The following is a 21,409-nucleotide window of genomic DNA, read 5'->3' as shown; positions in this document are numbered from 1 at the left end:
CCAGGAAAGATAATGGAACGGCTGATAGGAGACCCGTTTTATAAAGAATTAAAGAAGGGTAATAAGGGCCAATCAGCATGGGTTTATGGAAAATAGATCTTGTCATACTCATGTGTTACTATTTTTTGATGATCATAAGTTTGGTTGATAAAAGGAATAATGTTGTCCTACTATACTTAGACCTCTGTAAGACATTTGGCTTGGTACCACATGATATTTTGATTGAAAAACTAGAATGATATAAAGTTAACCTGGCACACATTAAATGGATTAAAAGCTGGCTAAGTGATAGGTCTCACAATAGGATTGTAAATGGGGAATCCTCATCAAGCAAGTGATTCCAATGGGGTCCCACAGGGATCAGTCCTTGACCCTATGCTATTTAACATTTTTATCTATGACCCGGAAGAAAACAAAATAATCACTGAAAAGGTTTGCAGATGACCCAAAAGTTGGGTGGTGGTGGTAAATAACAGAGGACAAGTCACTGATTCATTACAGTCAGCTCTGGCTGTGGTGGTTGCTTTGGCCAGAATTATGGCATCAGTGGTGACTGAGGACCTCCATTGCTGCAGAATTCAGGCATTACTCGATGTGCAGCAGACTATTGAGGACTTACCTTATGGTCGGGTATTATTTTTGGAAAAGACAAATGAAACCGTGGATGATGATGATTATTATTTTTTTTAAATAATTCCCAAGCTACTTTGTGTTCCTTGGGAGTTTATACTCTGGCTTTAGAGACGCCGCTTTAGCAGTCAGCAGCAACAATAGCAATACCGCTCGCAGCCTTTCTTCAAGCAGTCTCTTGTAAGGCAGCGGCACATCCCCAGAAAGGGGTATAGATCCCAGAGACTAAGGATCTCTAGTTCCAGATTGTAGCCAGCCAGCTCATCCTCCCTCAGCGTGCAGCAAGTACCCATCTTGACCTGTGTGTCCAGGGTAGTGATCAGATGGTGACCTCTCCATCCCTGTCCCCCCTACAGGTTTGCTCATTTTTACAGTGTTTGGGACTCAATTACCATGAACAGTTGGATCCTAAGCACCGTCAGATTGGGTTAGATCATACAGTTTTCTCCATCCTTCCTCTCCCACACCCCTACCCTGTTCCTCTTCAGGGACCCTTTTCACTAGACACTGCTCCTCTAGCAGGTTCAGTCTCTACTGGCTCTGGGGGCTGTAGAGGAAGTTTTCCTGCAGCATTGGGGACAGGGATTCTACTCCTAGTATTTCCTGGTTCCCAAACCCAAGGGCGGAATGAGACAATGTCCACAACTTCAACAAATGCACCAGATTCATGAGATTCCAGATGGAAACCCTATGAACTGTCCTCCCCTCATGAAATCACATAAGAATGGCCATACTGGGTCAGACCAATGGTCCATCTAGTCCAGTATTCAGCCTTCCAACAATGGCCAGTACCAGATGTGTCAGAGGTTTTCTGACTGGTTTGCTGCTCTGGACCTTCAGGACACTTATTGCTACATTGCAGTTCTCCCAAGCCACAGGCGTTTTCTCCAGTTTGTTGTGGTGGACTGGCACTATCAATACACCATGCTCCCTCTTAGTCTGACTTCTTCTCCCTGAGTTTTTAACATATGCATAATTGTAGTGACCGTGTACCTCAGGAAGAGGGGAATTCATATCTTCTCGTATCTGGATGATTGGTTACTGAGGGGGAAGTTCAAAGAAGCAGTCTTCTCTCATGTTCAGTTCACACTATGCTTACTTGACTGCCTATGTCTTATCCTAAACAGTGGAAAGTCAGCACTGATCCCAATTCAAAGAACTGAGTTAATTGGGGCCCTGTAGACTGTACAAGTTTGAGTGTGTTTCTGCTGACCGACCAATTCCATGCAGTTTGCCACCTATGTTTGGAACTACAGTCTCAGCCCTCAACCACAGCCTGAGTATGCCTGAGGTTGATAGGCCATATGGCTGCATGCACATAGATACTCTAATTTGCCAGATTGTGCCTTTGTCCTTTTGAAAAGTGGCTGAAGTTGGCCTATCCTCAGAATCGTTATTCCTTGGACAGACTGGTCCTCCTTCCTCTGCCAGTCCTGGACTACTTATGGTGGTGGATAGTTTCAGGGCAGTGTGTGACAGGGTGTTCCCTTTGCTTAGTACCCACCAACCAGGACTATTGTCACCAATGCCTCCTTAATAGGTTACAGAGCACACCTGAGCTCAAAAGTTCAAGACCTGTGGTTGGAACTGGAAGCTTCTTTGCATATCCGTATCCTGGAGCTCCATGCCATCTACATTGCCAGTAAGGCCTTTCAGTATCTTATCAGGGACTCAGCAGTGCTCATCCTTAATGAAAATACCACTGAAGTATTATGGGAACAGATGGGGCGCATGCTCCAATATTCTGTGTCAAGAGGCAATCAGAGCTTGGAAGGCTTGCATTGGGGAAGGCGTTACCCCTGTGGCCAATCTCTTACCTGGGATCCAGAATCACTTGGCGGATCACCTCAGCAGAAATTTCTCCCCAAATCATGAATGGTCTCTGAAGCCCAGCATCATTTGGTCTATCTTTGTGGTGTGGAGCATACTAATGATAGACCTGTTTGCCACGAGAGACAAAAGAAGTGCTGTCTGTTTTGCTCTCAAAGGTGTCTCAATCTGGGCTCCCTGACAATGCTTCTCACCTGAGCTGGGAATCAGCACTCTTGTATGCCTTTGCTCCAATTGCAATCATCTGACAGGTCATTCTCAAGCTGAAATGGGATTGTGCCACACTCATTCTCTTTGCTCCAATGTGGCCAAGACAGTGTTGGTCCTTTGACCTTCTTGCATTGTTAATTTGTTCTCTCATATCTCTTCCTCTTCACCCTGAGCTCCTGACTCTGCATCATGGTCATATTTTGCATCCAGTGTTCAGCTCCCCTGCATCTCAGAGTGAATGCTGCATGGTTAGAGGAGGAGGAGGAACAGTGTTTGGAGGTGGTCCAGCAAATCTGTCTTAATAGTAGAAAGTCCTCCACCAGAGCAGCCTATTTAATCAAATGGAAGTGGTTCTCAATGTGGTCTTTAGCCCAAAGAATTCAACCAGTGTTTGCTTGTATCCAGGGCGTCGTGGATTATTTGTTACACCTACTGTCTTTTGGTCTTGCACTCAGTTGAGAGTGCACCTGGCAGTAATTTTGGCGTTCCATCCATCCGTCCGTCCATCCGTGTTTCTGAGCTCCATGGTAGTGAGGCTCTTGAAAGGAGTCACTCTTCTTTACCAGTGGGGGAAGAACTGGTTCCCTTGTGGGACCTTAATGTTGTCTTAGCAGTTCTTATGGGACATCCATTTGATGCTCTGGCAATTTTTCTCCCTTCTGTATCAGAAAATTGCTCTTCTTGTGGCAATAACATGCATGGAGTGTGTGTAAGTTGCAGGCTTTGATGGCAAAGCCTCCTTGCACACACTTTTCCAAAGACAAAGTAACCCTGCAGTCGCACCCTAAGATTTTATCTAAAGTGGTTTCTCAGTTTCATTTGAACCAAGTTATGTATCTATTGGTGTTCTTTCTTAAGCCACATTCAACCCCAGATGAGTAGCATCTTCATGTGTTGGATGTCAGGCGATGTTTGGCTTTTTACCTAGATAGGGTTCAATCTTCCTGTTCTTCATCTCATCTATTTGTTTCATATGCAGAACAAATGAAAGGGCAAGTAGTCTCTTCAGACCATCTATAGGTGGATAACTTCTAGTATCATGACAGCGTACAAAGTAGCTCAGACTGCACCTAATAAGTGGGTGTGAGCTCATTCTGCAAGGGCCCTGGCAGCGTTGATTGCATTTATAAAAGATGTTCCTATATTGGACATTTGTAGGCTGCCACTTGGTCCTATGTACATTCATTTACAAACCACTATGCCATTACTACTGTATCCAGATCAGATGCAAACTTTGGGAAGTATCAGAGGGGTAGTCAGGACCAGACTTCAAAGAGAAACTGCTGAGCTTCAGTTCATTTGCAGATTTGACACCATCAGCTCAGGATTAAACAAAGACTGTGAATGGCTAGTCAACTACAAGAGCAGTTTCTCCTCCCTTGGTGTTCACACCTCAACTGCAGAAGAGGGCCTCATCCTCCCTGATTGAACTAACCTTGTTATCTCTAGACCGATTCTTGCCTGCATATGTATACCTGCGTCTGGAAATTTCCACTACATGCATCTGATGAAATGGGTATTCACCCACGAAAGCTTACGCTCCAGTATGTCTGTTAGTCTATAAGGTGCCACAGGACTCTGTCGCTTTTTACAAACTTTGGGAAGGCAATCCTGCAGTCCTTGTTTAAATAGACTCTGAATTCCACCTCCTGCGAGTACAGCGTGAGTCACCTACATGGAATACAGGGCTGTAGTCTAACTATTGTTCTTAAAGATGCAATGCAGATATGTATTCCACAACCCACCCTCCATCCCCTCTGCCTCAGTCTGTAGCTCTTGACGTTTAATGCAAAGAAAGTGAGGGGATCAGGGCAGTGTTGCCCTTATATAGCTAGGGGAGGGGTTAGGGCCACAGGGAATGAGCGCTGCCCCTATGAGTACTGCTAGACAAAGTTCTCTGGCTTCAGTGCGCTGGGTGCATGCACACCTATGTGGAATATAGGTCTGCATCACCTCTTGAAGAACAACAGTTACTATACAGGTAAATATGTTTTTTCCTTAAAATGTGTAATAAACATGTTGGGCCAGATGCTAGCTTGAGTTGATACTCTAAGGATTCACAAAACGCTGTGAACAGGAGAAGAAGCGTAAGAAACTATTCACCCTGAATTTGTCCCTTTTAAATTAGTATACAGTGTGTCTTCACATGCCCTCTATAGCCACAGCTATTGAAAAACGTTCCATAGCAAAGATCAAGCATCAGGAGTATAACCATTTTTTTTTTAAGACCAGAAAAGCTCAGCCCTATACACGTCCCTGCCAGTGCAGATTAGTTCCATTTGGAATTATCTCTGCAGAGGTCTCTATTTAGAGCACAGGACATTATCTTAAAATAATGCTGGATTTCTTTGGGCTATGTTAATGTATGCCTGTTTGGTTATAAACACAATTAAGCCTAGAGCCAGATTTTGGCCTGATGCCGAAGAGTTGATGTACTTTAAAACTGAGATTTTTGAATTTGTCAAATCTACACATTAAGTGAATATCTATCCTTCCACTGAATGTATGCTGAAGATAAAGGAAATAGAAATAGGGTACTAACGCCTTTTATATATGCTGAGTTTTTTTTATATGAAAATATGACTCAGTTTAAACCACTTCAGCACAATTTTATTTACAAATTGATATTTTTTCTTTTTTTAGAGGTGTGCTCCTGCATCAATTCGCCTTGTGGACAATGCACAATTTCAGTTTGGTAAGTTCACAAATATTGTGTCCAAAATTAGTATTTATATTCTATTTCTAGAGTGCCTTGTCTTAAGTGAGATATCCAGGCTTAAAATCCAGACTGCTTGTCTGTGTCTTATTTCTAGTTTGAATCTTTTTGCCTTTTTGGAAATGTGACTGTTAGGAGTAGGAAGAGTAGCCTACTATTGCTTCCAAATAATGGAGTTCATCCTTTGTCTTAAGCAGTAGAAGTCTATGTTTTGGTGCTAAAAGTCCTAGATTCAAATCTTGTTGATGACTTCTTTTGGGAGTCCTTGTAGAAATGCATTAGTGTGTGTGTTGAAAATAATTCCTTCAAAATTTCATATAGCTACTGTAGCTAGTGGACAACTTTAGAGTACAGTGCTTGTAACACTAACAGTCCATAAATCTTATTGACTAATGAAGTGAACAAGGCGCATATTCTATGCGGTATATCAACATGTGCTTTTATTTTATGGTGACAATACTCTTTGGAAGTGAAGGGGCAATGTGTATGAAAGTGAGATTGATAATATTGTCTAGAGATGGATATAGCGCAGAGAAGCAGCATCCTCCATGAACTTCTGCCACTGTATCTCAATCCTGATTGTGTAATGCACTCAGGGCAGGTCTACACTACAGGGTAAAGTTGACCTAAGTTATGCAACTCCAACTACGTTATTCACGTAGCTGGAGTCGACGTAGCTTAGGTCAACTTTTTGGGGTATCTACGAGTTTCTCCCGTTGACTTATCGTATGCTTCTCGTTCCGGTGGAGTACCGGAGTCGACGGGAGAACGATCTGCTGTTGCTTTAGCAGGTCTTCACTAGATCCGCTAAATCGACCCCAACGGTGGATCGATCGCCTCAGCGTCGATTCACGGTAAGTGTAGACATGCCCTCAGTATTAAAGGGACACTTCTCAATGGTATTTTGTGGGTTTCTGATATGTAAAACATGCTATTTGGATTATATATTCAAATGATTTGGGGTCCAGTTCTTCCCTGTGGTATGCATTGGGTAATGGGAGTTGTGTGTGTGAATCTTAAGGTAAAACTTGGCTTTATTTTAACACATTTTGATTTTTTTAAAAATCTTCAAAACTGATTGGGAATCCCCTTTTGAATATATCTTAGAATCATAAGACTGGAAGGGACCTCGAGAGGTCATCTAGTCCAGTCCTCTACACTCATGGCAGGACTAAGTATAATCTAGAGTAGACCATCCCTGACGGGTGTTTGTCTAACCTGCTCTGAAAAATCTCCGATGATGGAGAGTCCACAACCTCCCTAGGCAACTTATTCCGGCGCTTAACCACCCTGACAATTTTTCCTAATGGCCAGCCTACACCTCCATTGCTGCAATTTAAGACCATTGCTGCTTGTTCTATCCTCAGAGGTTAAGAACAACAATTCCTCCTCCTCCTTGTAACAACCTTTTATGTACTTGAAAACTGTTCTCATGTCCCCTCTGTCTTCTCTTTTCCAGACTAAACTAACCCAATTTTTTTCAATCTTCCCTCATAGGTCATGTTTTCTAGACCTTTAATCATTTTTGTTGCTCTTCTCTGGACTCTCTCCAGTTTGTCTACATCTTTCCTTGAAATGTGGTGCCCAGAAGCTACATATGCTAACTTATACTCCACAGACAAGAAACATTAGAGTGTCAGTATAGGATTGGTTCTGCTGAAAAAAATACCCCCATACTATTAATGTAAGTTTAAATTTGGGGTGTAATGAAAAGATAGGCAGCATTAGTTTAAGATTAAGGAAAAGATCATCATTACTGTTGCTTGGCCCACTGAGCTGTCAACAGCACTTTCCTAGTAAGCTATGCGCTAAGGAATACACACCTCTACCCCGATATAACACGACCCAATATAACACGAATTCGGATACAACGCGGTAAAGCAGTGCTCAGGGGCGGGGGGCTGCGCACTCCAGTGGATCAAAGCAAGTTTGATATAATGTGGTTTCACCTATAAACGCGGTAAGATTTTTTTTTGGCTCCCAAGGACAGCATTATATCGAGGTAGAGATGTAGTTGTAATTCAGTGTATATGGACATATGTACATAACTACAGTCAGTTTTAATCGTATATAAATCTATGGGCATTGGTATGCAAATCTTCTCTAGAAGGCTATTTCCAGTTAAAGTAAAAGCATATGCATTGCTTGTGGAATTGTGTATACACTGTGTGTTGAGGAACTGAAAATGAGTGAATGCCTTGTGACTTGTGTGCTAGACTTGGGTGTTAAATAGCCTTCAGTTACTGTCCTTTTTGTAGCTAACCCATATTTTTACCTTTTCAAAATGGAATTTCTGTAATGTATTCTGACTGAAGTTATACCTGAACGCAATACAGAAAATTAAATGGTTACAGAATAAACCAGCCCCCTTGCTTACTGGGATAGCTTTCAGGGAGCACATTACACTCAGTACTATTTGTTTATGGATGTGAATCAATGCAATGTGATTGACCTATGAAGACTTATGGTTTAGATGCTGACTTAGATGCTGAGATTTCTCACTGAAGTGATAGCATGACAGTTGCCTTCAGGAGAGGTCTCAGGCTATCAGTCTCCTGATTTAAATCGGAGGATGCTGATGGCAGCATGCTTTCAGTGAGGGACTTTAGTCCTGGAAGTCACTTACCCTTTGGTCCAACAAAGTCAGGGGGTGTGGAACTTTAGGGTATGTAGTAGGGTCTGCCTGTCCCCTCCAGGTTTTTGAGGAAGTGCTTTGAGGGGTAAATGAAGTTGGGGAGTAGTAATGACTAGTCCCAATAACAGGAATGAGTGGGGCAGGGGAATGCATAGTTCTTAAGGACTTAGATCTTCTGTATTCTAGAGCAAAGAACAGATGCATTTTTAAAATTTGAAATTGCAAGTTTAGATTTAAAATTTACTAACATAGTTGAAATTATTTGAAAACTGGTCCTCCACTTAGTGGCTTAGACCTGAGTTTAGGGTTGTTTCACTTATTCTAATTAACTTCAAGTACTTTAAACAACTCTCCACTGTTTTAAGTGTTTGTGAGATAGTTAATGGCCACCGGAAAAACATAAACCCTGAACCTATTTCTTAAGCACGCAAAATATCTTCCAGTTTCTTTTAAAGGTTGTAGTTGAGTAAATTATTGTCCTTTATTGCCTTAACTGATGCAGTCTTTTTGTGTATGTCAATTTTCCATGCATATTTGTCATTCATCAAATGTATATAGAGGTGTACTTTTTGCAACTTGTTCTTATCTTGGTATGCAAAGGAGAGTTGCTCTTTTTAGTGAAGAGGAAAGAAGGCTAATGAATTACTGAAGTTCATGCTTTTATTCAGGAGAAAATACTTTGAAGTATTTTACAAGGAAGTATTTGGAAATACCATGTAAACAGTGCATAACTTTTTTATGAATTGGGCTCTCAGCATGTAAGCCAGATGTAAGGCTATTAAAATAAAGCAGTTATGGGAGTTCAGACATTGCTAGTAACCGAAAACAGTGGAGAACACAGTAAAAGGCTTTCATCTCAATTCAACCCAGTCCTGAGGCATAGATGTTAATTTAACAGACTCCAAGATGCCATTTGTGTATTCTGGTAACTTTAATTCTGCGTATGTGATTAAGGAAGCAATTACTAGTTTTATGTAGAGAAATCTGCACAAGCGATATAACCAGGAAGGGGGAAAACTCTATACACTTCATTTTTGGATATCTGTTTCAATGGTTTGGCATAACTTAAAAAAATAAATAAAACTAGCAACCATTAATTTCTATTCCATTAAAAAAATGGAGTGTGGTTTAAACTTTCTATGTGCCGTATACTTGTGATGACCTGAACTAAGATTAATCAGAATTACATGTCTGAATGAAGATATGGTAATGGATACATTTCTACACGCTATTCCCCACATATTCCTTTTGAATAACAATTAATGAAAAACATTTCTCTAAAATCTCATAACGGAGATTTCTTCATTATTAAATTTTAAGTTACAAAAAATAAAATGTTCCGAGTCCTTTGTCAGAGCTTTACCTATAAATCCCTTATCAGAGTTCTTCGTTACGTGATGAAGTAAGATCAGATTTCTGAAAATCTTGCTGCTATTATTGCCTTGTTAACTTACTCTTTCCTTTTTTTCCCCCCTCCCAAAGGGCATGCTCTTAAACCACAGGTTGCTTCAATTTTTACATCATTTTTGGATGGGCTGAAAAAATTCTACATCACAAAGGTATTTAATATTTATTTTAATGCTATTTAGCAGTTTAGGATTCAGAAAGTTTCTAGTACATTGTCTCATGAAGTGAGGTGCTCTTGAAATGTAACAATTGTAACTGCAGAAATTTTGCATAATGGTTCATCCAAGGATCTCAAGGAAATGGTGGGGATAGCTTGTTTCGCTATCAAGATTACCATTGTGAATGCTAGACTGCAACAAATTAAACTAATTCGCTTTTTCTGTGCAATAATACTCATTTTAAAGTATAAAAACTAAATACTTGGACTACTTCACATGTTCAGATTTGTACAAACATTAACTAGTCCTCGTAACTCCCATGTGAAATAGGTATGGTCTTTCTACTACTCCCAGTGTAATGTGGGATAAGATGCATAGATTCATGGATTCCAAGGCCAGAAGGGACCATTGTGATTATCTAGTCTGACCTACTTTATCACATAGTCCGTAGAACTTCCCCCAAATTATTCCCAGACCATATTTTTTAGAAAAACAAACAGGCTTGATTTAGAAATTGTCAGTGATGGGGAATCCACCATGACCCTTTTATAAGTTGTCACAATGGTTAATTATAGAATCATAGAAATGTAGGACTAGAAGGAACCTCAGTAGGTCTAGTCCAGTCCCTGCACTGAGGCAGAACTAAGTTTGACAGGTGTTTTTGTCTAACTTATTCTTAAAAACTAATAGTGATAGAGATTCCACAACCTCCTAGGCAATTTTCCAGTGCTTAACTACTCTTACAGTTAGGAAGTTTTTCCTAATGTCTAACCTAAATCTCCCTTGCTGCAATTTAAGCCCTTTACTTCTTGTCCTGACCTCAGTAGTTTAGGAAAACCATTTATCATGCCCCTCTTCATAACAACCTTTCAGGAACTTGAAGACTGTTACCTTGTCCCCACTCAGTCTTCTCGTCTCTGGAATAAACAGACCAATTTTTTTCAATCTTTCCTTGTAGGTTGTGTTTTCTAGACCTTTAATAATTTTTGTTGCACTCCTCTGGACTTTCTCCAGTTTGTTCACATCATTCTTGAAGTGTGATGTCCAGAACTAGACACACTACTCCAGTTGAGGCCTTATCAATGCTGAGTAGTGCTTCTCATGTCTTGCTCACAACACTCCTGCTAATACATCCCAGAATGATGTTTGCTTTATTTGCAACAGTATTGCATTGTTGACTCGTATTTAGTTTGTGATCTACTATAACACCCCCATCCTTTTCTGCGGTACTCCTTCATTGGCAGTCATTTCCCATTTTCTATTTGTGCAATTGATTATTCCTTCCTAAGTGTAGTACTTTGCATTTTGTCCTTATTGAATTTCATCCTATTTATTTCAGACCATGTCTCCAGTTTGTCAAGATCATTTTGAATTCTAATCCTGTTCTCCAAAGCACTTGCAACCCCTCCCAGCTTGGTATTGTCCACAAACTTTATAAGTGTATTTTCTATACCATTATCCGAATAATTTATGAAGATAGTGAATAGAACCGGACCTAAGACACATCCCTGTGGCACCCCGCACGATATGCCCCTCCAGCTTGATTTTTGAACCATTGATAACTACTAATTCCAACCAGTTGTGCACCCACCTTATAATAGGTTCATGCCGGCTATATTTCTTCTTTGAGTGCTTGCACATGTCCATTCCACATTAAGTGAGCACGCGCTGCTTGCAGTCACCAGAAGCAACCGCTGGGTTGCCCCAGCACCCCCACGGCGCCACATGCTGACGCAAGGGATCCAGCCAAACCCCCACCCTCTCAGTTCCTTCTTACCGCCCATGACAGTCGCTGGAACTGCTCCTCTTGCTTTGGCAAACTCTTCTTAGTGGTCTTGGTTTACTTCCTTTCCCTTTGTTTCTTTCATCCCAGTTCTTTATTTCTCTTTTGAACTGTCATCAGTTTGTTGTACATAGTTAGCTGACATTTTTCACCGTTCCAGAGTAGCAGCCGTGTTAGTCTGTATCCGCAAAAAGAACAGGAGTACTTGAGGCACCTTAGAGACTAACAAATTTATTAGAGCATAAGCTTTTGTGGACTACAGCCCACTTCTTCGGATGCATCATAAAGCTGTTAAAAAGAGTGATCTTGAACTTCGGGCTGGAAGTGTAGGTAGTCAGTCCTCCCACAGCCTGGTTGATATTTTGGCTGTGGTGGTCCTATCAAAAGTGGCTCTCCCTCTCAATGAGGCCATCATGGGACTGTTTAAAGCCCTGTTAAACCCATCCTCCCTCCCTCCCACCTGAATGAGGGATGAAAAAAAGTACTTTGTTCCTGCTCAGGCTTATGAGAGTATTTGTTCTCTCACCCTCCTCCGGGGTCCCTGGTGGTCTCAGCGGCCAATGAGCTGGACAGGCAAGGGCAGCAAGGAGTGTGCCCCAAGGCAGAAGACTCAGACACTAGATCTTTTTGGTAGAAAGGTTTATTCTACCAGTAGTCTGCAACTCTGTTTCTCCAACTAGCAGGCATTGCTGGGAAGGTACAACTTCAACATCTGGGAGTCGATGTTGAAATTCAAGGACTTGTTCCCCAGGAGTCCTGGTAGAAGTTCTGTGTTCTGATGGCGGAGGGGAGGTCTATAGCTAGGGCTTCCCTGCAGGCTGCTCTGGACTCAGCAGACTTGGTGGCCAGATACATGGCTTCTGTGATGGTCATGTGCAAATGCCTTGGCTTCAGTCCTCAGGACCACCAACGGAGTTCTCAGAGCAAACGGATACAAAGCTCCATTCCTGAAAGATTCAAGAAGAACCCTCAAGTCCCTGGGTCTCTATGCTACGAGGAAGCATTTCAGGCTCCAGCACTCCACCAGTTTCTCAGCTCTGCCACCCCATCAGGACCTGCAAAAGAAATGTAGCAAGGAATTTAGACACAGGCAACTGCCCCCATCCGCCTCAGAGTTCCTGTTTGGCCCAGCCAGATATTCTGAGGCAGCCAAACAGAACTTTTTGATGGGATGCCCAAGAACATTATACCAGTTCCTGTGCCACTGGTTCCTGTCCCTCCTTTGTCTTCGGACTGCCTATCACACTTCAGCTCGGCCTGGTCTCTTATCACCACCAGACCACTGGGTGTTGATGGCTGTGGAAAGGGGTTATATGCTCCAGTCTTCCATTACAAGCCAGATTTTGACACCTCAGTCCCCAAATTTTGCCATAATTATAATTCAAGTCACTTGAAGTTCAGTTGTAATGTTACAGCAGAGTAGAGTCTTTGTGAGAACTTTGAGGTGAAACAGACAAGGTATTTGGGAGATATGAGATTAAAAAGTGAGTCTTCACCGCTGAGCCCCCTCTGCGTGCCCCCCCTTACCCCCAAGCACTTTTTTAACAATGTTTTGCTCTCATCAGCAGTCTTAATTGCTTGGCTTAGAAATCCCAAATTTGGTCCACTATGACCCCCAGATCCCTTTCCGCAGTACTCTTTCCTAGGCAGTCATATCCCACTTTGTATGTGTGCAACTGGTTGTTCCTCCCAAAGTGGAGTACTTTGCATTTGTCCTTATTGAATTTCACCCTATTTACTTCAGACCATTTCTCCAGTTTTGTCCAGATCATTTAGAATTGTAATTCTGTCCTCCAAAACACTTGCAACCCCTCCCAGCTTGCTATGGTCTGCAAACTTTATAAGTTTACTCTGTACGCCATTATCTAAATCACTCCACTGATTCCAGTGAACCATTGATAACTACTCTCTGGGAATAGTTTTCCAACCAGTTATTCACCCACCTTACAGGAGCTCCATCTAGGTTGCATTTCCCTAGTTTGTTTATGAGAAGGTCATGCGAGACCGTATCAAAAGCTTTACTAAAGTCGAGATATACCACGTCTATGGCTTCCTCCCCATCCACAAGGCTTGTTACTCTGTCAAAGAAAGCTATCAGGTTGGTTTGACATGATTTGTTCTTGACAAATCCATGCTGACTATTACTTATCACGTTATTATCTTCTAGATTTTGCACATTGATTGCATAACTTTCTCCATTATCTTTCCAGGTATAAAAGTTATGCTGACTGGTCTGTAATTCCCTGGATTGCCCTTATTTCCCTTTTTGTAGATTGGAAAAGGGCAAATATAGTGCCAGTCTTCTGGAATCTCTCCCATCTTCTGACTTTTTAGAGATAATTGCTAATGGCTCAGATATCGCCTCAATCAGCTCCTTCAGTATTCTAGAATGCATTTCATCAGGCCCTGGTGACTTGAAGACATCTAACTTGTCTAAGTAATTTTTAACTTATTTCCCTATTTTAGCCTCTGATCCTATCTCATTTTCACTGGCATTCACTATGTTAGACATCCAATCACCACCAACCTTCTTGGTGAAAACCGAAACAAAGAAGTCCATTAAGCATCTCTGCCATTTCCACATTTTCTGTTATCTCCTTCTTCTCTTCCCCTCCCCTTCCACCCCCCCCCCCCCCCGAGTAACAGGCCTATCATGTCCTTGGTCTTCCTCTTCCTTCTAATGTATTTGTAGAATGTTTTCTTGTTACCCTTTATGTCTCTAGCTAGTTTGATCTCGTTTTGTGCCTTGGCCTTTCTAATTTTGTCCCTACATACTTGTGGGACTTATATTCATCCTTTGTAATTTGACTTAGTTTCCACTTTTGTAGCTAGTGTGGTCTCTTGCCATACTTCCGATCTTCCCTATGCAGTAGGATAGTTTCCTCTTGTGCCCTTAATAATGTCTCTGAAAAATTGCCAACTGTCTTCAATTCTTTTTCCCCTTAGACTTGCTTCCCATGGGATCTTACCTACCAACTCCCTGAGTTTGCTAAAGTCCGCCTGCTTGAAATCCATTGTCTTTATTTTGCTGTTCTCCCTCCTACCATTCCTTAAAATCCTGAACTCTACCATTTCATGATCACTTTCACCCAAAAAGTGTGTGTCGTCCACTTTCAAAATCTCAACCAGTTCCTCCCTATTTGTCAAAATCAAATCTAGAACAGCCTGTTCCCTAGTAGCTTTCTCCACCTTTTGAAATAAAAAATTGTCTCCAATACATTCTAAGAACTTGTTGGATTTGTTGTACCCTGCTGTTGTTTTTCCCAACAGATGTCTGGGTAGTTGAAGTCACCCATTACCACCAGGTCCTGTGCTTTGGATGATTTTTGTTAGTTGCTTTTAAAAAAAAAAAAAAAAAAAAAAAAAAAAAAAAAAAAAAGCCTCATCCACCTCTTCTTCCTGGTTAGGTGGTCTGTAGTAGACACCTACCATGACATCACCCTTGTTTTTTATCCCTTTTATCTTTGCCCAGAGACTTTCAACAAAGGCTGTCTCCTATTTCCATCTGAACCTCCATCCAAGTGTATACATTTTTAATATATAAGATAACACCACCTTTTTTTCCCTGCCTGTCCTTCCTGAGCAAGCTATACCCTTCTATAGCAATATTCCAGTCATGCATATTATCCCACCAAGTTTCTGTGATGCCAACTATTTCATTGTTATGTTTATTTACTAGCATTTCGAGTTCTTCCTGCTTATTCCCCATACTTCTTGCATTAGTATACATCTGTCACAAATGTCTGTCTGTTTCCCATCTATATAACTGGAATAATAACTTGCATCATAGCTATGTTGTGAAAATAAATTAATGTTTGTGACACATTCAGATGCTACAGTGAGCACCGTAGAAAAGTCCATAAGGAAATTAGTAATCCTGTATCCAGAGAAGGGTTTGATCAGTGTGAAGTAAATAAGGCCACACATTGAATGATTAGCATAAAACAAAATATTGAATAGCCGCTTATTCAGTGAGCACTGTTCGTTTTGTGCAGTGAACGAGGCAATGTGCTGTGGAAAAAATGGTAATGATCATGTAATTAGTGTATCCTAATGCAAGCACATGAGGAGCTTAATTAAGGCTTCACAGGTTACTTTAGTTCTGGCATTTGCAAACTTTTGGATGCTTTTTTTTACCACCTAGAACCTAGATAACATTATTAATGTATTTTTTGTATGTAGTAATGTGTGTTTTTATGTATCGCTTATATGCATACCTAAGCTAAAGTCCATTATTAATTTGATTGTGTTTTTTTTCAATTCTGCCCTGACAGTAAAGTTATTCTCTTTTCATGCACCTCTTTTCATTCCCCTTTTATTTCTGTTTGTGTGCTTAGCTCTCTTCCCTAATACAACGCATTTCTTAGTAGGTACCCATTTCTTTCACCCTTTCCACTTGGACAATAGGAAGGGCCTTCTGCAACCTCCTCCTATTTTATATTCTTCCTCACTTCCTTTCCTAAAATTTTCTACTTGGTGAAAGCTTTCTGGAGCCAATGAATACTCTTTCAGTGACTATTAAAGAGCAATATACAAGCCTGTCAATCTCTTGGAATATCTTCAGTGATCTTTGACCTGGTGCCTACCAAAGCTCCAAATTCCTGTTCTTGGAACATGAGACTAAATGCACTTCCAGACCGAGATACCATCAAACCACTTGATGAAGTTTCTTCCCCTACCGCTTTTGCACTTGTGGTATACTCCTCCCCCACTTTTTAAATTCTTCTTCCTTGTTTATTTCTCTCCTTTCCTTATAGTGCCTTCCCTGGTCCAGAATTGTACGAATGATGATGCTTCTGGCAACAATGCTTGACCAGCATAGTGACTCATGCTTCTGGTTGCTTTTCTTTAGCATTTTTGTAGAGTAATACTAAGTGGGAACAGAAGGGCACACACGTTCCCTTCTAACTGCTTGGAGAATCAAGGCTACAAACGGATGGATTTATCTTTCCTTCTGCCCCTGTATTCAAAGTGCCTTTAGCAGTGCAGAAGCTTGCCCTCTGCAAGTCCAGTAGAATGAAACTGTCTGGGATCACGTCACTGCCACCTCCCAGTGGTTTTGAGGTGAAAGCAGTAACATTAAAGGCATAATTTTCATATGGAAGAATTTCTAAGAGGAACATAAAATTCCCTTGTTCCTGTGCTGCGTAAAACACCTCCACTTAGTAATTTGTCATATAACATATCAAATGTCTGTATTCGTCTTCAGTTGTTTAGTGTGGTGCACAAAAATTTCTATGAATGATGTCAAGAGTGCTTGAAAATAGACTAGAAATTACCTGAAATATTCTGTGCAACTTGTTTTCTTTAGGCACTATCCTATTCCTATTCCACAAGAATACTTGCTAACCCCAAGTGACTTAGAGTACAGTGTACCTATGTGTAGTTGAAGGAAAAGGGAAAAAGTAGATTTATTTAAGCCTGGATTCTGCCATGTGGACTATAACATGATACAGGTATTTTCTTTTCACAGTTTAAAGGATTTGATCCCAACGAACTGTGTGTAGCTACATTACTCTTTGAGGGTGACAGAGAGAAGGTTCTTCAGCATGAAAAGCAAGTTTATGATATCGCTGCCAAATTTGGGTATGATTTTCAAGGAATCTTATTTCTGATCTGGAGTGTCTGTGTTAAATTTCCCAGTTAAAATTAGGCTACTGCATTTTTAAGACAAAAAAGAAAATGGAAATTTTTATGTATTGTGTCCTTAAACCTTTTTATAAAGTTAAAATGAAAATCTGTAGAATTAAATATACAATGTTCCTTTTTATAAATATAACTTTACAGTTAATAGCAATTTAATTTTCTGATTATCATTTTAATGTGAGAAACTGCAATTAGATATAGTTTATTACAGTATCTGACTAAATATAGAATCTAAAATTTTGTTAAAGCTTTCTTTCATGCTAATCATAGTGTTCAGACTTGTAGACCTGGAAGCTGACTGCTATTTTGTTACACTTGACTAATGTCCTTCCTAAAGCACAGAGGAGGGAGACAAAATGGTAAGGTTAATATTTGGCAATATTGACTAGAGCATATAAAAAAAAGGAAGCTTGTTTTAAGGGGAAATTGTGTTTAATCAAAAGAATTTGATGAATTAGCTGCATCCCACCCCTTGTCACTGATTGTGTTGTGCTGTTACAAAGGGACAGAAAACATTTCACTTCAGTAACAGGCTGAGTAATGATAGGGTGGTTTCTGTCCATCTGGCTTGATTGATTACAAGACTGATTGATGAAAATCGTGGTGAAAATCTCATTTGTCAGAACTGCATTTTTATTTCCTTTTTAAACAAACTCTTTGCTGCTATTTACTCTGCTTACTAATAGTTTTAATTCTACTTCTCAGTTGTACTTTTCATACCTTTTTGAATAAAGCTGTCAGTACTGTACTTTATAAATTCATATTAAGTTTTTCTGTGCTTCTAGACCACCTTTTCGAACTCACACTATAAACCAAATTTTCCCTAGGTGGTTCGGAAAGCATGTTTAACATAAACAATTTGGTATCCTGGTCACTCTTGAATATATAAAATTCCCTTGATTTTTTTTTTTGAGTGCACTTCATTAGCTTTTTTCTATTACATATAAAAATACACGAGAACATAAGGTTGCAAAGACAACCACTCAGAAGTTAGCAAATGCCAGAATTAAAGCTGCTAGTGCAATTGTAAATCATCCCCCTGTGTGTATATGTTATAACTCTTTAATTACATGATCACATACTACTTTTTTCCACTGGACCCCTGTTTCAGTCAGTGCACTGAAAACAGGATCTTATAAATGGAAAGTGTTAGGCAACCTTATCTATAGGTGGAGCTACCAGTTCTGCATATAGTAATGAAAATGAGGCTTTAATTTTGATCAGTTTAAGCTTCTAGCTCCATTTTTATTTGTAAATTACTTTCATTTTTACCCCTCTTCACTGGGGGTTTCTTTTCTAGACCACAGTCCTGAGGACTCATGCCACCGTGTCTTTAAAACAATTATGATGCCCTTTGTTAAAGCCATAAGATTCAAGCCAACGAAAAATAGGACACCTCTTCAGCATTGTTCCTATATTGGTGGGTTTATGTTGCTGTTGAGCAACACAAGTCTCCCCCTCTCTTGCCTTCTCTCTGGCCCCAATGTCTTTGCTCACTCATACCCAAAGCACCTTTGCGACTTAATAGTCTACTATTCTAGCCATTCCAGTTTTGCTCACCTGGTGAGTACAAGAGTATGTAAATACAACCTATACCTTAGTTATGAATTCAAGGAGCCACTATTAAGATATCTGTGCAATGGTGTAATTTCATATATTTGAACACATCTGTATTACGCTGAGATGTCTTGCACATACTACTTATTTTCTCAGAACTTTGTGGAAGAGCTAAGATGGAGTTCTCATAATTTTGGATCATGTCACATAACATAAAAATATGTGCTGAAATATGTGTTTAAATAATACTCCTTAGAAGTTTACTTTCATTTTTAAAATGGAAATAGAACTGTGGGAAGAGAGTCAATTAGTTCAGAATTAGAAAATATTTAGATAATTTAAAAACAAAAAAACATTAAGACCAGTGATTAATCAATCCACATCTTCTGTTATTTTTCCATAGTAGTAATTTGCTGGTAGAGATTATTGTAAAAAGACTCAAAAAACTAACAAAGTAGGGCTGTCGATTAACTCATGCGATTCATTTTTTTTATCGCAATTAATTTTTTTTAGTTAATCGTGATTAATAGCACTGTTAAACAATAGAATAGTAATTGAAATGTATTAAATATTTTTGGATGTTTTTCTAATTTTCAGATATATTGATTTCTATTACAACACAGAATACGAAGTGTACAGTGCTCACTTTATAATATTTTTGATTACAGATATTTGCACTGTAAAAATGACAAAAGAAATAGTATTTTTCAGTTCACCTCATACAAATACTGTAGTGCAATCTCTTTATCGTGAAAGTATAACTTACAAATGTAGATGATTTTTTTGTTTTGTTACATAACTGCACTCAAAAACACAACAAAATGTAAAACTTTAGCGCCTACAAGTCCACTCAGTCCTACTTCTTGGTCAGCCAATCACGAAGACAAACAAGTTTGTTTACATTTACGGGAAATACTGCTGCCTGCTTCTTATTTACAGCATCACCTGAAAGTGAGAAAAGGCATTCGCATGACACTTTTGTAGCTGGCGTTGCAAAATATTTACGTGCCAGATATGCTAAACATTCATATGCCCCTTCATGCTTTGGCCACTGTTCCAGAGGACATGCTTCCATGCTGCTGATGCTAGTTTAAAAAAAAGTGTTAATTTAAATTTGTGACTGAACTCCTTGTGTGAGAATTGCATACGTTTCCTGCTCTATTTTACCTGCATTCTGCCATATAGTTCATGTTATAGCAGTCTCGGATGAGGACCCTGCACACGTTTTTTTTAAGAACACTTTCACAGAAAATTTGACAAAACGCAAAGAAGGTACCATGTGAGATTTCTAAAAATAGCTGTGACGGGTTGGATCACAGAAACCCCCTTGGGACTGCAACCTGATGTGCTGGGACTATCTCTGAGCCCGTTGTCCCTGCTAGCTTGGGACTTCAGAACCTTGCCAACACAGATCCATGTCTGAACCACATCCCCCACAAGCTGCAGGCTTAAGCTGTTTTCAGTTAAGAAGTGCTGCTGACTCCAGCACTCAGATACCCAGCTCCCAATGGGGTCCCAAACCCCAAATAAATCCGTTTTACCCTGTATAAAGCTTATACAGGGTAAACGCATAAATTGTTCACCCTCTATAACACTGAGAGAGAGAGAGAGATGCACAGCTGTTTGTGTCCCCCCCACCCCCACCTCGCCCCTCCCGGGCATTAATACATACCCTGGGTTAATTAATAAGTAAAAAGTGATTTTATTAAGTACAAAAAGTAGGTTTTAAGTGGTTCCAAGTAATAACAGACAGAATAAAGTAAATTACCAAGAAAATAAAACAAAAACATGCAAGTCTAAGCCTAATACAGTAAAAACTAAATGCCGGTAAATCTCACCCTCAGAGATGTTCCAATAAGCCTCTTTTACAGACTAGACTTCCTCCTAGTCTGGGTCCAGCAATCGCTCACACTCTGTAGTTATTGTCTTTTGTTCCAGTTTTTCAGGTAGCCTCTCCACCCCAAGGAGATATCTTTTGTGCCAGCTGAAGACCAAAATGGAGGGGCTTCCAGGGGCTTAAATAGACTGTCTTTTGTGGGTGGAAACCCCTTCTCTCCTATGTAAAATCCCTTCCACATGATGGAGTTTTGCAGACAAATGGGCAAGGCACATGTCCATGCATGACTCAGTTTTTTACAGGCTGACGCCCCATTTCCCAGGAAAGCTCAGATGTGGATTGGCGTCTCTGAGTTCATTGTCAGTTTAAGTGTTTCTTGATTGGGCATTTACTGAGAATAGTCTTCTCAGGAAGCTGACCAAATGCTTCACTGAGGCTACTTAAAATCAGACAAGTACGTAGCCAATATTCATAACTTCAAATACAAAAATGATACATGCATGCAAATAGGATGAATATACTCAGTAGATCATAACCTTTGCAGAGATGTGTTACATTGCATATCTAGCATAAAACATATTCCAGTTATGTCATATTTACACTCATAAGCATATTTCTATAAAGCATTATGGGGTGCAACGTCACAATAGCTACAGCACTCAACACAAGATTTAAGAATCTGAAGCTTCGTCCAAAATCTGAGAGGGACGAGGTGTGGAGCATGCTTTCAGAAGTCTTAAAGAGCAATATTCCGATGCAGAAACTACAGAACCCGAACCACCAAAAAAGGAAATCAACCTTCTGCTGGTGGCATGTGGCTCAGATGATGAAAATGAACATGCGTCAGTCCATTCTGCTTTGGATCATTAGTGAGCAGAACCTGTCATCAGCATGGATGCATGCCCTTTGGAATGGGGGTTGAAGCATGAAGGGACATATGAATCTTTAGCGCATCTAGCATGTAAATACCTTGCGACACCGGCTACAACAGTGCCATGCG

At 40.2% G+C, this 21,409-nt stretch overlaps 1 protein-coding gene across 4 annotated transcripts in view; it reads left to right on the top strand.

The window, feature by feature from the left end:
• The window catches only part of AGPS (alkylglycerone phosphate synthase), a 131,003-nt gene that overhangs the window by 63,540 nt on the left and 46,054 nt on the right, over positions 1-21,409 (top strand). For all 4 annotated transcript variants that reach the window (XR_008446647.1, XR_008446646.1, XM_054043859.1 and 1 more), the window contains exons 12-14: positions 5,314-5,365; positions 9,504-9,580; positions 16,843-16,955. Coding sequence is in view for 2 of the 4 variants with exons in the window: in XM_054043859.1 (XP_053899834.1) it covers positions 5,314-5,365; positions 9,504-9,580; positions 16,843-16,955 (242 nt within the window). In the remaining 2 variants the exon portion in view is untranslated. The remainder of the gene's footprint in view (positions 1-5,313; positions 5,366-9,503; positions 9,581-16,842; positions 16,956-21,409) is intronic.

Source organism: Malaclemys terrapin, chromosome 11 (genome assembly GCF_027887155.1).
Source record: "Malaclemys terrapin pileata isolate rMalTer1 chromosome 11, rMalTer1.hap1, whole genome shotgun sequence".
NCBI lineage: Eukaryota > Metazoa > Chordata > Testudines > Emydidae > Malaclemys > Malaclemys terrapin.
Note: the sequence above shows the minus strand (reverse complement) of the source record. Positions and strands in the feature narration are given on the sequence as shown.